At 39.2% G+C, this 14,851-nt stretch overlaps 1 protein-coding gene across 6 annotated transcripts in view; it reads left to right on the top strand.

Moving 5' to 3' along the window:
• LRCH3 (leucine rich repeats and calponin homology domain containing 3) overlaps window positions 1–11,240 on the top strand; it is a 151,227-nt gene extending 139,987 nt beyond the window's left edge. For 4 of the 6 annotated variants that reach the window (XM_069064991.1, XM_069064988.1, XM_069064989.1 and 1 more), the window contains one exon: window positions 4,098–7,925. In XM_069064991.1, the coding sequence (XP_068921092.1) occupies window positions 4,098–4,301 (204 nt within the window). In that variant the 3' untranslated portion in view covers window positions 4,302–7,925. Of the gene's footprint in view, window positions 1–4,097; window positions 7,926–7,953 lie in introns of those variants that run through there. The other 2 variants (XM_069064992.1, XM_069064990.1) reach the window with 1 other exon arrangement.
• Window positions 11,241–14,851: the final 3,611 nt, after the last annotated feature.

Raw genomic sequence — 14,851 nt, 5'->3', positions numbered from 1 at the left:
GTATTAAAAGAGCCAAATGCAGAAACATTAAAAAATGCTAGTTAAAATCATGTGTGCATAAAGATCAAGATTAAGAAATATAGAAGTTGAAGTTGCTATCACTAATCTTCTATTTAGCAATCCTAGTCTTCCTAATTTTTGCCTTTTACATCTTCAAAGATGCCCTTGGCTCTTTTTTGTCAACTCTATGATTTGGTATCCATACCTCAAGCTTGTCTGTTGGGTTCCATTTTCCACAGTTCTGTGTTTTCCTTTGGAGTTAATAATCCCCATAGATTAAAATCCTCAGTCTACTTCTTGAATCTTTGTCTCTCTGATTGCAGAGGTCGTGAAAAATATCCCAGACACACCTTTTGTGCCAGAACTTTTTCACCACTCTCATCCAACAGAAACCAGAAGGGAGAGATTACATTATTTAAGATATCTCCACTTTAACTAGTGAGAGAAATCCTGTAATTTTCACTGATCAAAAATTTCCTTGCCAGTTTTTGCCTTTAGGGAAGTATACTGAAATGTCTTCTTTCTCATATCTACCTCAACATTTTTAATTCTCTACCCGAGGTTTGAATAAACTAATATTTGTATTCAGCGGTTCCTATAACAAAACTTTTTTTTTAACTTAGCTCAAGTAAAAAATAAGTACTCAACAAAAACCTGTTCAAAGGATCAGCGAATACCAGAATTTTTGACTCATAGCAAGCACTTAATTAAAATTCCTGCCACACTAATATAAATTTAATCATTTGTCTTGACAGAAGCAAACTTGAAATCCTAAGGTTATAGTTTTTAATCCTTCTAAGGAACTCATAAATGCTGAAATAAATTTTGTTCTTATTAACATGCTATGTATTTTGAAGAGCTGATTCTAAAATATTTTCTTATTTAATAGCTTTAGTTTTTTAAAATAATACTAAATTGGTTTCTGTATTTTATATATAAGAACATTGGTTTCTGTGTTTTTACTAGTAGTTATCACATAGAAATCCTCATTTCCACAGCATGTGTTCATGTTAATAAACACTTTTTATTTGCTTTATTTCCTCCTTCCCCCCTCCCCCCCCGCCTTATTCTTTTTACAGGTGTATAGTTAGGTTATATGCTATTTTCTATAGTTAGGTTAAATGCTATTTTTATAACTGCAGTCTTGCTTTAATCATCCCAGTGTCCTAACAGCATCTTTCTCTATTAGAAAAGCTCTCATTAAGAAAATTATTTTTTATAATGTTTTTCCTCCTGTTAGTCTCATGGTGTTTTTGACAGTTATTACCAAGGGTTATTATCAGTGCTTGTTCCTGTTAGAGATTGAGTTTCCTAGTTAGATACTTACAGCTGTCAACCCCTGAACAGTTTGTAAAAGGAAAACATGCTGATAAAGCTGTGTATCCTCAGCTGCTTCTAGAAGTGTTTTATTATGTCATTGCTTGATGTTAGCCATGATTCATCAAAATACATGTCATTAAATTATCAAGGATTTCCAACCACAAACCCTCCTGGATCATCATAGGAGGGGCCTTCGGCAAAGTTGGATGTATTATCAGTTATCTCTTGAAAGGAAGGAATTTCCAAGTCATTTTCAGTGTATTTCAGAGTCATCTAAACAAACTCAATGGAATTTTTTTTCCATTGAATTGGTACGGGCACATTGAAAGAAATGGAATTATGGCTCTCACCAAGCTTATCAGCGTCCCTAGTTGAATCCAGGTTTATAACATCTGCCCAGATAAATGCCATGAGATAGGAGAACAACATGGATCCCACTTCTTTGACTTCATCTTGACCTCCACTGCCCTCAGTTTGAGTCAGAGGAAAAAGTACAAAGGAGAACCTGTTAATTGTATAGCCTCTGTATCTCAGCTTATGTGCTGATATTCAGGTGAACTGTTTATTCCTATGGGATAAAAGTAGATGCCTTATACTAGTACTTACCCTTACTCAGAAGAAGATTTCAAAGATAGCAGTATAGACCATTATGAAAACTCTAACCTTCTTAATAAACTAGACCTCCCAGAGCCCTGGATCCCCTTAAAACTTGACTCCTTTACCTGCCCCTTTAGCTTTCTACCTTAGCACCAAAAAACTATTTACTGTTGTTGATGTTGGAAGGCCAATCATGGTCTGTAGAGGTATAGACCTATTTTTAAAAATGCTTATATTTTAAAGAGGTAAATGATTTATTTGTAATTTTCTAAGATTTCCTTCTGCATGTTACCTCTTCTTCTGTAGCTCTCATTGGTTAGTCTTTCTGAAATAGAAAGATCTTGAATCTTATGATAGTAGGAAGTCTTGTCATACTAAATAATTTATCTGTTTTTACTTGTTACCTTTTCTGCTTCTATTTGACTTGAATAGAAAGTAAACTTCCATTTGGTTTAATATATAAAGCTCTCAAATTGATGTATGTGTATATGTATATATAGATATATGTGTATCTGTGTATACACTCATATATAATATATGGTTATATTCTCTATCAAAAGGTTTGTATTGGTTATCTCCCAAGAAAATTTGTCATTTTTTATCCCTTTAATATTCTTTTAATTTAATTAATATAATTTTCAAAATTCTTCATCTATAAGAAAAATAGGTTTGACCTATCATCCTGTAACCTTAGTGTTACATAGATACCTTTCCAGCTCTAATGTTCTGTGAGTTTCTAATTCTAGATATAAGTGAACTAGTTTTAGTTATTATAATGGGCCTGATTTTCCCAGTGAATAAGTTGATTTTCTGACCATGTGCTACTGGCTCTTTCAGGACAAACATTTAGTAAATTCCATAAATTAGAGATATTCATACCATGGATTTTGTAATACTTTGATGAGGCAATATGGCATAATAGATAGAACATTGAACTAAGTAAAACCTGAGTTCAGATCCTGCCTCTGATGGGGATGATAATCTCTCTCTTTAGTACCTACATCACATGATTGTTATGAAGTTCAAATTAGATAATACATATAAAGTACTTTGCTAACACTGTATATCTTGGCAGAAAAGGAGAAGGCAGAACTTGAATTTTGGAACTCCCAGTGAGAAAACTCCCTCTACTACACAAGTGCCCTACAGTTTATAGTTCTAGAAAGTTTCCCAGAGAACCAAGAGGTTAAGTGACTTGCCTAGAGACTTGCCCAGTACATTTCAGAGCCCCAACTTGAATCTCCGTCTTTGTGACACTGAGGTTCTCTCTGTATATTTCATGAACAAAACACTCCATCTGGGCTCCAGGCATCTTCTCTGGCTGCCCTCCATCCCTGTAACATTCACCCTCCTCTGCTCCAACACAGGCCTCCCTGGCTTCCTTAAAGGCCCAGATAAAACCCATCTTTTACAGGCAGCCTTTCCCAACAACTCTTAATTCTACTGATTTCCTTCTGCTAATTATTTCCTGTTTATCCTGTGTATATAGCGTACTTAGATATTCCCCACCCCACTAGATTATAAACTCCTTGAGGGCAGGAACTTTGTCTTGCCTGTTTTTTTTATCCCTAGCACTCAGCACAGTGCCTGGCACGTAGTGGGTATTTAATAAATGTTTATTGATTGATACCTGCCATTCCATGTTGCATCTCAAAGAGCTATATAAATGTCACTTCTTATTTGATCTCCAGATCTCCTGATTTCCTTAGTGTCTCATACCTGGTTGTTCTCTAAGGCTTCAATTTTTCCTTCTCCAGCACTCCTTGCTCACTACCCCATCTATTTGTCAATTCCTTCCAGAAACCATTTCTTATAATGGGCAGGGCGGGGAGGCTTGCTACAGCTTCCTATAGCCTCCAACAGACATAAAGCTCATTTAGCATAAAAAGATTGCATACACCTTTGCAGATTGTATTCTTCATGTCCTTTATGTCTAGAGCAAGCCATTTTTACTCTGTTCACTAGGAGAATCAGGCCTGGGCAATTGCAGCAATTTTAAAATGCTTAATTTTAAATCTTTTCACTTGCTTGCAACTATAAAAAGAACTCTGGTATTATGTGTATGTTTTGGAGTATAACTGATATGATTTCATGATTTAATTCTGCACTAAAGTCTGTATTTCTGATCCACTGACTTTGTTTTTCTGTCTGTTTTCCTTTCCTGCTCACACTTTGGACAGGACAATCTTTGTTCCCCTTCAGACATCCTTCAGCTAAACCTCAGCGTTAAAAGGACTGTTGAAACACTTCTTTCTCTTGGGGCACATTCGGAAGAATCCTCTCTTATCTCCTTATCTGCCCAGCTTCTGGGCTTTGTGGCATTTTACTGTACTTTAATGCTCTCTCTGTGTATGTTCTATAACTGGGTTTTTCCCTCTAGCTGAAAAAGTCTTCCAATAAGTTTTGCCACATTCCATGTTCATATTTGCTGAATAGGAATTAGAGAATAACTTTTTATAGTGAATATCTCCATTCTCCTGAACCCATGTTCTTTGTTCTTAGTTCTATAGTACTTAGAAGTACTATAGATGCTTTTCATGATATAAATCCTTAGCCTATTCTTAGACTAAAAGACTTACATAGATCTTAAATTCCGAAAGACCAGGGACCAGCCACTTTTACAAGTCACTCATGTAACCCATGGCAATAAAATGTTTCTTCCTTGTAAAATACCCAGCTTCACTTTGTGATAGCATACTAACCACCAGAAAAGTAGTGGTGGGAAGCTGGTTTCTAGCTGCCACCTGACTCAAGTCAACAAAACTGTTTTGCTAGGTTTCCACACCTAAAAATTGAGATTCTTCCTCTATTTGTATCCATGGATACACATATTATTTGTTGTCTTTCTATTTAACAAACAGTGAGACTTAGTCTTGGCAAAAGTTCAAGTAAATATATATTGTTTCCTACATATAAGCCTTCTACATATGCCACCATTTTAAACCCATGGTATAAATTCAAAATATGAGGCAAAATAATTTAACTGAGCCCTTTTGCTTCTTCATTGGGCTCAAGAAAGTAAAAGTGTCTGGACTTTTTGCTGAGCCAGACTTGCTTTGTTCATTATCCTGGACCAAGATCTATTTCTGCTTCCTTGGAATACAGAAAGGAGCCTATGACATTTGTGAAAAACATTAGAGCTCTTTGTAAGTACCATGTGAGGCAGATGTTATCCCATTGGGCATCCTCAGTATAGAGCAGAATGACACGGAAGTTCTGTTCCTTTTAGGCTTTGGGTGGGAAGCAGGGAATTTGCATTCATCCTTCAGAAATGTTTAGCATTTGCTCTTCAAGCCCTACTGATGAAAATATTAAAGCACTACCTCATAACCAAGCTTAGATTATAGTGGTCATAGAATGCATTCCTTAACATCTACTTCAGTCATTCTCATGAGCTCTTTTATGAAAACTTAAACCATGTAAGAATGAGGGAGACAACATATTTTAGGGAAGAAAAGATAGCTAGGGATATTTGGCATTCTTGTTTGAGATCTGACATTCAGCCTGAGTGTCTGTCTGCTTCAGCTTCCCTCCTTATTAGATAAGACAATTATTAAGTAATTATTAAATAAAGAAATTTGTCATTAGAGCTCTGTTTGCACTGTTGACAACCAACCACAGAAATGTACTTGGCTACTTAAGGTAATTCTGTAAATATTGAAGTTTGGTGCCTTCCTTCCTATTTTTAAAAGTATTTTGTTACTTATAATAATAAATGATTGAGACAGTGATCATTTTAGCAATTTTTCTCCTTAAAAAAAAAACAAAAACTGGGGCAGGTAGGTGGTGAAGTGAATAGAGCACCAGCCCTGGAGTCAGGGAGACCTGAGTTCAAATGTGGCCTCAGCCAAGTAAAAACTAGCTCTGTGACCTTGGGCAAGTCACTTCACCCCAATTGCCTTGCCTTTCCCCCTCCAAAAAACAAAAACTTCCTCTCAACTGTAATTATAAAACAACATTTGTTTTTATTGCATTTTGTATATAGTTTTGGCCCTAAGGGCACTAGAAGTAAAAGGTGCATCATCTGAAGGTATAAGTCTAAACTGATCGCACTGCTTTTTATGGGAGAGGGGCCCCCAAGATGGTTGACTTTATTGAGAAGGCTGCCTTCCTACTTGGGAAAACTGTCTGATCTGAGAAGAAAACACTGTAGGGAAACTCATCCTAGATTTTAATTCATCTACTTATAGATATATACAAATCTTCTAGTTTTACAACATTACCAAATATTAGGTATCTTGCCAAAAAAAAAAAAAACAAAGGCCTACTAAAGCAGAAACATAATTAAATAGCACAAGTATTAATAACTGCCACGAAAGAAAATGTTCTATTTTTAATTATAACTGTTTACTAAGTAGAACTTTTGCAAAACTTCTTGTTAATAACCCTGAGAAATGCGTGTCTGTGAAAGTTAAGCAAATGAATGCACAAGAAAACCGCCTTTTTTCATTTATAAATGCGCTTAAATTGTCAGTGGAGCCAGATAGCTTCCTTGTGTTCTTTTCAGTGTTGTGCAAACCCCATTTCTTGCCCAAACAATTTGGGCATATAGTTAAACTTTGTTCATTAGGATTCTGCTAATTTGTGACAGGAGGCTTGGAAGTACCAGGAGAAGTTTCCCTTTGAGTTCTCTTTTCTGTCGGGAGAGAGCTCACTCATCACGTGTGTTTTGGAAGCAGGACTGAACAAGGTGTTTAAAACCCTTAAGCCCTCCAAAAGTATACATGTGTGGACAAACTTAGACCTATTAACCTCTAAGAGTTTTCAGAAATTTGTTATCTACATCTCTTATAAGATAATGTTTTGTTAATTTAGTTCTAATTACTATACACCCACTTAAACCCTACAAAAATATATTTAAGACAATAACAAGGGGTGGCTAGGTGGCACAGTGAGTAGAGCACCAGCTCTGGAGTCAGGAGGACCTGAGTTCAAATCCAGCCTCAGACAACTAACACTAGCCACGTGACCTTGGGCAAGTCACTTAACCCCAATTGCCCTTCCCTCCCCCCCTCAAAAAAGACAATAATGAAATGCTTCTGTAATTCAAACTTTTCCCTAATTCAGCTTGATCTCCTCCCCTTCCCATCCCTTGCACCATTTGATCTCCATTAAGGAGAATTTACTGTAAATGAATAATGAGTCTGAAGCCCAGGAGCTCCAACTCTGCTGCCTTCTATCCTTGTAGCATCTCTCAGAGGAGGGAAACCCAAGTTTCCAAATATGCATATGACAGTCTACCTCACGCTCATTGCTCCCTGGTCTGTCAGAATTGATGTGTGAGCATCTCTGATGTATCTGGCATGGAATTTCCAAAGCATTCCCTTGTAGTGCATTGAGAGACAGTGTGGTACAGTGGTAGGAGCCCGGGCTCTGGAGCCAGAAGGTCTGAGTTTACTCTCTGCCTCTGATGATTACCACCTGTGTGACCTTGGGCCAGTCACTTAGTCTCCCTGGACCTCAGTTTCCTCATCTGTAAAATGAGGAGGTTGGACTAGAGGACCTCTAAGATCCCTTCCTGGTCTAGATCTTTGATTGAGTGATCTCTTCCAGGTCTTAGCAAACTGTCAGAAAGCTTAAACTTGATTTTCTGTTTCAGGTGTCTACTCTTATATTTGGATCTCTGTCATAAAAAAAAAAATATTGTTTCTTTTATTCCCACTGTCCTCCACTCTTCCTGTGTAATATTCCTCTTAGAAAGAAGTGTACTCTGATTGTCCACTTTCAGTCCCCTCCAGATGTTCTCTATGCATTGAATTTTGCTGATTAATAAAATGACTGTCATTGGAACGTGCTAGTATGTAATGGTGGATATCTACTTAGCCTGTATAGTTACCCCTCTTAATTTATTAGAATAAATTATCGTGAATAATTAGCTGTGAGATACAATGTATGGCATTTGATTTTGTGTGTTTGACATTTCATCTTTCAGTTGGTAAGTGGGCAGGGTTGTTTTGTTTTGTTTTTAAACTTTGTTGTTCATTCCATTTTCTTTTCTTTCATTTTTTTTTTCTGTGTTATGTTATCCCCTTTCAGGAGCGATTATGTTTGCCTCTCCATATTTTAGAAGAAAAAGGTTTGACCCAGGTAGCAGTGACCGTCCAGGCCCTCCTTGAACTTGCCCCACCCAAGCAACAGCAGCACCAGTTGTCTGCTGTGTAAAGACTCCCAGGACCTTGGGGGTTTGTCTTGGCCAAGCAGAAGACAGAGATGATGTGACTGCCACTGCCAGGCATCTGGTTTTTGAAAGTGTGTATTGGGTGTGTTTTCTTAGAAGGGAATATTTCCAGAATTCCTGACAGGAATGTTTTGCTTCATTTCTCCATTTTAGGGGAGATTATGCCATTTGGTTTTGAGGAATACTCTGACCTCCCTTAAAGTACGCTTTATTTGGTCCTGTGGGAGGATTATTGTTGAATTAGAATTACTGGCCCAAACTGACTATTCAACTTTACTACGATGTGTTTTATTGTACAATGGGTTGCTTTAAGATACCTGGTAGAATTTCCTCACAGGAACCCAGTTTGATCCCATTAAGGCACAATCATGATAACTTATCCTCTTCCATAAGTCCTACAAAAAGAAGTAAGTATTGATTTTCTGAGGTAATGTTCCATCATTTGTCTTTTCTAGTCACACATAAGAATCAGCTAAACTAAAAGCCATGTTATGTCATAGCAAAGCCAGAACAAAGATGGTACAGTGTGACTCCTCATAGGTGGACACAAATGAGTCTTTTCCAAAGAATCTGCTCCTAAGCCCAGTGGCCCATGTTTGCCCACCTCTGTCTGCTCCCACTTGTGTCCGAACTTTGTAGGAAAAAGTTCTGTCAGTTGGCTGGAATCTTTGATCTGAGCATCCAGATAATAGAGATCTGAATTTTTTAGGCTTAAGAAAGGTCACTATGCCATCATTCCCATTCCCTCTCAGAACCATCACCTCTTCATTACAGTTACCATAATGCTAGATGAGAGAAGACAAGGCAAACACTCCCAAGTCATCAAGCTAACAGAATGCCTTGAAAAACAAGCAGAAAAAAAAGACAATCTTCAGTTCCTTTTAGATCTAAGCCTGTCGTATTTTCCATAGTTGAATTTAGTTATAGGCATCTTAAAAAGATGGTCTGGGAAATCTGCTGAGAAACAGCTTGTTAACATAGATCACGGAACCTGATGGGCTGGGTCTGAGTCCCACTTCTTCAGCTGGCATTGTGGCCGTGGCCAAAGAAATCACCTTGTTTTGAAGTCTGTCACTAAAGAAGAAACCATTCAAAGGACCCTCAGCCAGTGACTAAAGTCTGACCCATTCTCTACTTTTACTATTAACCTCATTGCCAATTCTCTCATAAGTTAGATCTCTCAGCATTAGCTGCCTCTGTAAACCAGGTTAGCAGGGCAGGGTCTGGAAGGGATAAGTAGCTAATCATCTAGATTCTTGGGTGCCAGTGTGTTTGCTTGGGTAGGAGACTTCATTTCAATGGCATAGCCCTCCTTAGATCATGGAGGTGCAGCCACCTGAATGACATGTTTTCACCTGTGCCTGCACAGTTCTTTAGCTGTGTATTTCCCTAAGTCCTCCCTAGAGGACCCACCCATTGGTGGGCTTTTGGTCTCTTGGGTGCCACCCTGGCCATCTGCCATCACTTATGTCCTAAGTAATGTCCTTTGCCATTTCTCGTGCATGAAGGTGTTCTTGATAATATATGTCCCAGCCTGATCACCCCAAGCAGCTCAGAAGGTGATCGGAAAACTTGATTTTGAGTCCTGGCTGTGCAGCCACCACTTCTGTGACCTCAGACAGGTCAACTCCTCTCCCTGAACCTCGGCAGCCTGATCTGTGGAGTGTAAGAATGGGGCTAGACCTCTTCTAGGACCCTTCAATCTCCAGATCCTATGAGCTTCGGACAAAATATTCATCCTCTCTTTGTAACATAGAAATGTGAAGTTTAGCTCTGTTGTCACTTATGCCGGGTTTAAAGTGAAGCCACTCTTCATGCGTTCTGGGATGTGGTGGAGTCTGTACACAGAGGTACACCTAATGAGTGTGGGCAGGGGCCACCGTGCAGGTACCCAGAGTTCTCTGGGAGGTCCTCAGGGACGAACCACAGTGATGGAGCAAGTGTAGTGGGAGCCAGACCCCGTCATTTTCAAGAGGCCACACAAATTCATCAGCCATATGACTTAGAACTTAGGTTTATGCTTGTTCACTGACAAACTTCCACCGCCAGACATAAAGAGGGCTATTATATTTAAATAAAATTGTATCCAAATGCAGACACTGGCACCTAAAAATCTGTATGACCAATGCCTGTCCCCATAACCACATACATTCAAGAGTAGCCTGGTGTAGCAAAAGTAGCACTGTTTGACATTTAAGGGTCTGGGTTCAAACTCTGGCTCTCCCGCCTGCTACCTGTGTGACTTTGGAGAATTCACTTCACTGTCCTTCTGTAAGATGAGCATCTTCATCTATAAAATCAAGAGGTGAAAAAAATAAAATGAAGAGGTGGTTCTTTCCAGCTCTAAACGCTGTGCTCTAGATCTCCAGGATAAAAAGAGGTACCTAAAACACCATCTCAGCTATCTGTTTAACATAAAACATACGTCAACTCGCTGCAGCTTCTCATTGCGTGTAGGGCGGGGGTAGGAATTTTTCTGGCCCCCTGCAGGTTTTTTTGGTTGTAGTCAGGAAAAGAAAAATGTCATCTGTGTATTGAATTGTATTTTTTTTTGTGTCAAAAGCAAGAACCAATCATGTTTTCTTTCCTGTTGTAGCATTTTGGTGTGTACTCTTTAATCTGAATTAAAAAGGGCCTTTATATTTGGAGGAAGTGGGGAAATGTTCATCATTTCCCTTACAGCTTATTATTTTTAAAAAGCACAACTAATTAAATAACTCATCATCTCTGTTACTTTTAGAAGCTCCACAGAATATGGTGATGTGTGCTTATCAAGATGAATTCTAATGGTTCTGTAAAAAAAATGGACTTTATTTTAAAACAGCTATAGGAATGAAGGAAAATGTGGACATTTGAAAAGCTTTTTTTTTATAAATATTACACTGAAAGAGCTTAATAAAGCATTTTCATTTGGTCATTTCAGAAAATGTTGTAAACGTGTAATTAGTAAAGGAATTTTTGAAACACTGTCATATATTTGTATGTCTGTAAATACATTCCATCATTCTAAGAAGTATAAATATGTCAATATCATGTATGTTATTTTAAATTACCTATATGTTGCCATTAGTGTAAACTAGCACATTGATATTAAAATAAAAACCTGAAACACTTAAGTAGCATGAAATAAAGACTGATTTGAAAATGTCCTATCAAGCATAGCCTCCTTCACAGAGATGAGTGGCAGGGAAATATCAGATTGCCTTAGTAGAAGGCAAGTAGAAGAAAGGCCCACAAGGCCTTCATGTAAATATTTAACTTTCAAAATAGAATTCTTGACATAGAGTACTAATTATTGGATATGAGAGGTCATGTACATGTAGCATGGCTGAAGTATCTGCATTGATAGACCAAAGAGGGAACATGTGCCAGGACATTATTTTGTCAGTGTTCTCTAAGGACTGGACGTCCACATGCGATCAGATCAAAATTGACAACCTAATTAGCCCTGAAAGTTCCTTCTTTTAGCTAGCCACTTAAAGGTTATGACTTAAGGTTCCACTCATCAAAATATCTCATATGTTGACTTACCAAAGCATTTTTTTCTCTCTTTATGACTTTTGCTTTTTTACCATTAGCATTATTTTATTTCTCTCTTTTATACAACAAAGGAGTTTTTAGAAGACCACTATGCCTAAGCTACCTTAAAGGGAGAAAGAACCTTTGTAGGTCTCCTAGATTTCTTCCATTTGATTTAGCAATACATATTCAGGATTCAGCAGCAATGCCTTTTCCAGAAGTTCCCTATACTTATTGCAAAAACTTTTCCCCAATTTCCTTCTCTCCTACTTCTATCTGCATTAGTTTTGTTTAAGCAAAAACTTAATTTTATGTAATCAGAATTGGCCATTTTGCGTCCTGGAAACCTCTATCAGCCAAGCTATTCTTATGCCAGGGACCCATGACAGCCCATCAAGGCACCCAATTTTCAACAGGGGTTCTTAGAATGCAGGTCACTAAGGAAAGGGGCATCATGAGCTCCTGAGCTTCAGTACTGGTATGTACCCTTTCAGCAATTCATATGGGAGTTATCTTAGCGGAGGGCAAATGGAAACGATTGGAATTGTGTGCACCATCTCATAGAGTTCATGCCAAACAACATAAGGTCCCATGGGAAGTGAAAAATGTTTGTTTGTTACACTGGATAGAGATGAAGGAGGCCAGAGTACACCCAGTGTGGCAAGTGAGGAAAGTGGATGTCGCCTGGCAGCTGATAGTGGTCTGCAGGGAGGTGAATAGAATCATCATGTCCATCAGTGAGACTGTCCCTGACTTCATCAGCGTGGTAGACCAAGTAGCCCAGGGCCCTAGTCAATGGCATGAGGATGTCCGCTTTGCTAATTTCTTTTGCTTCATTCCTGTGGCTAAGACTAGTCAGTAACTATTTGATTTCACCTGGGATGAAGTCCAAGAAACTTTTGACTGTCCTTCTCCAGCTATCTACTTTTATACTCCCTCATCCTGCCACAATAAGATGGGCAGAAATCTAAGACACTTCCCTTCCTGAAAGCTTCGTAGGCCACTCAACTTAGGAGTTAATGTTGATGGGACAGACAACCCCATTGTGGCAATGGTCCTCAATTGAATGGTGGTTCATCTGAGGGACAAAAGGTAGGAAATTGAATGACAAGATCATGAAGGATCTACTCTGCTCAGTTAAGGTTTAGGGAAATAGTGGATAGGGAGAGAATCAATGGTTCTGGTCACAGTACAGAATGAGGTACTGACACTTGCTTCCCCACTTTTTAAAAAGGGAAGCCCAGAGGCTTATTTGAGACTCTGGGTTTTGGAGAACCCACATTTCCTACTTGGGTAGCCAGATGGCCCCCACTTCCTGATTCTATAGCAGGCTACAGTCCTGAAAGACCTGAAGTGGATCATCTAGTGATCTCTTTTCCTGACCTATTACCACATGGGTTCCATGTTTTTAGAGGTCTGTCCATAAATCCCAGACTGACTAGAGCCTTCAAGACACCTGGGGGTGGCCAGACCAAATGACCACTAGTTTTTGGAGCTACAAGTTCCCTGAAACAGCCACTCATACCACTTTCAAAAAAGTTGTTTCCTGCTCATGGTCAAGAGTGGCCACAGAACAAATAACATGGGGTCATACCATCTGTCTCCACCCAGAGCTGCCATTTATGAGGGGGGTGATACAAGATAGTCCTTCTAACAAGGTAGGGTACAAGTTACCTTGGTTGTTACACAGAAATGGTACCATTGCCCAGATGTTTGGGGTGTTAGTGCCCTTCAGAAGTAGGTTGTGATGGGGCAGATACAATTTTCATGTGACCCGTCATGTTTCACTAAAAGTAACTGAGGTCATTCACCAAGACCTCCTTCTTCTCTCCCCTCCTAATTTTGAACCACTCAGATTCCCTCCTCTGCCATCTTCTCCTTTACTTCTATATCAAAAGAAGAGGTGGCCCTTTTCCTTGCCAATGCAAACCTCTCTATGCATAAGAGATCCTATTCTATCCAATACAATGCCCCTTTATCATCCCCACTCTCACTCATCATTATCTAGTGGCTGCTTCCCTGCTGCCTACTGAGAAAAATGATTATTAAATAACCAGTTATTGGGGAGATCCAGGGTTTCTTTTTCCCTTTCTAGATCCTCATTCTCTACTGAACCAAGCCAGCAGCTAGAGGACATTGTTGATGGGAGAGATTGCTAAAATCCCCAAGGTACACACCTTTCCCCCCTAGGCAGATTTTTGCCCCACCCAACTAAAGAACCCTACAATCTAAGGTGAACTCTGGCCCACTCAGCCAGATCTGAACTGAGGTGAATCTCCTCTTATCTAGATTGCATTTGGCTAAGAGATAAGTCTCTTTGACTTGGATTGAGTGATCTGAGTCACCACCCCCCCACCCACCCTCATTAGAATAAGCCTATATCTCATTATAATATTCATTTTCTCATTGAGTAGGTTCCATGAGAGGTCTTTGGCATTTGAGAATGTCACTGATATGTTTTATTATTTATATACTAGCATGATTAATAAAATGATTAATCACCCAGAAACTGTCTCAAACTTTTTATACATCATACTACCAACATACCTATATTGCTAGACCTCACTTGTTCCACCCATCCTTATTACCTGTCCTATATCTCTCCTACCTTTCATGGCTAAACTCCTTGAGAAGGCCGTCTACAGCTGGTGACTCCACTTCCTTTCCTCTCACTTTTTTCTTAACTCTGCAGTCTAGCTTCTATCATTCTATTGAAAATGCTCTCTCCTAGACAGAGCCAAGATGGCAGAGTAGAAGCAGGAAATTCTGTGACCTCCTCCCACAACCACCTCAAATACCTATAAAATATGACTCTCAACAAATTTCAGAGCTACAGAACCCACAAAGTGACAGAGAGAAACAAATCTTTTACTGAAGATGCACCATACTAGGAGCCTAGAGACAGTCCCCAGTGAGCTGTGCAGTTTTGGCCCCAGGGAGGCAGTGTCATCTAGAGCAGATTTAAGGAGAGTGAATCACCAGCAGCTGTGGTAGTTTCCAGACTTTTCAACCCATAAACACCAAAAAGAAAGTAAAAGGTCAGTGGGGAACTCTGTTGGAAGTCTGCCCACTACCCCTTGTGGCGAGAAGTGGCAGAGGCATGGACGGTCGTGTGGCTGCCTCAGGAGCTCCCAGCCTACAGAATGTAGGGGGACCAAGTGACCATTCAGAGGGTAATCGCTCTTGCTTTGACCTGCTTGGATCTGGGTCACTTTCTTCAACGGTTGTCCTGGGGTG

This window comes from Petaurus breviceps, unplaced genomic scaffold (genome assembly GCF_028583685.1).
Source record: "Petaurus breviceps papuanus isolate PSGF00001 unplaced genomic scaffold, PetGlider_PUasm1.0 90654, whole genome shotgun sequence".
Classification (NCBI taxonomy): Eukaryota; Metazoa; Chordata; class Mammalia; order Diprotodontia; family Petauridae; genus Petaurus; species Petaurus breviceps.
This window is presented reverse-complemented; position numbering and strand designations above follow the sequence as displayed.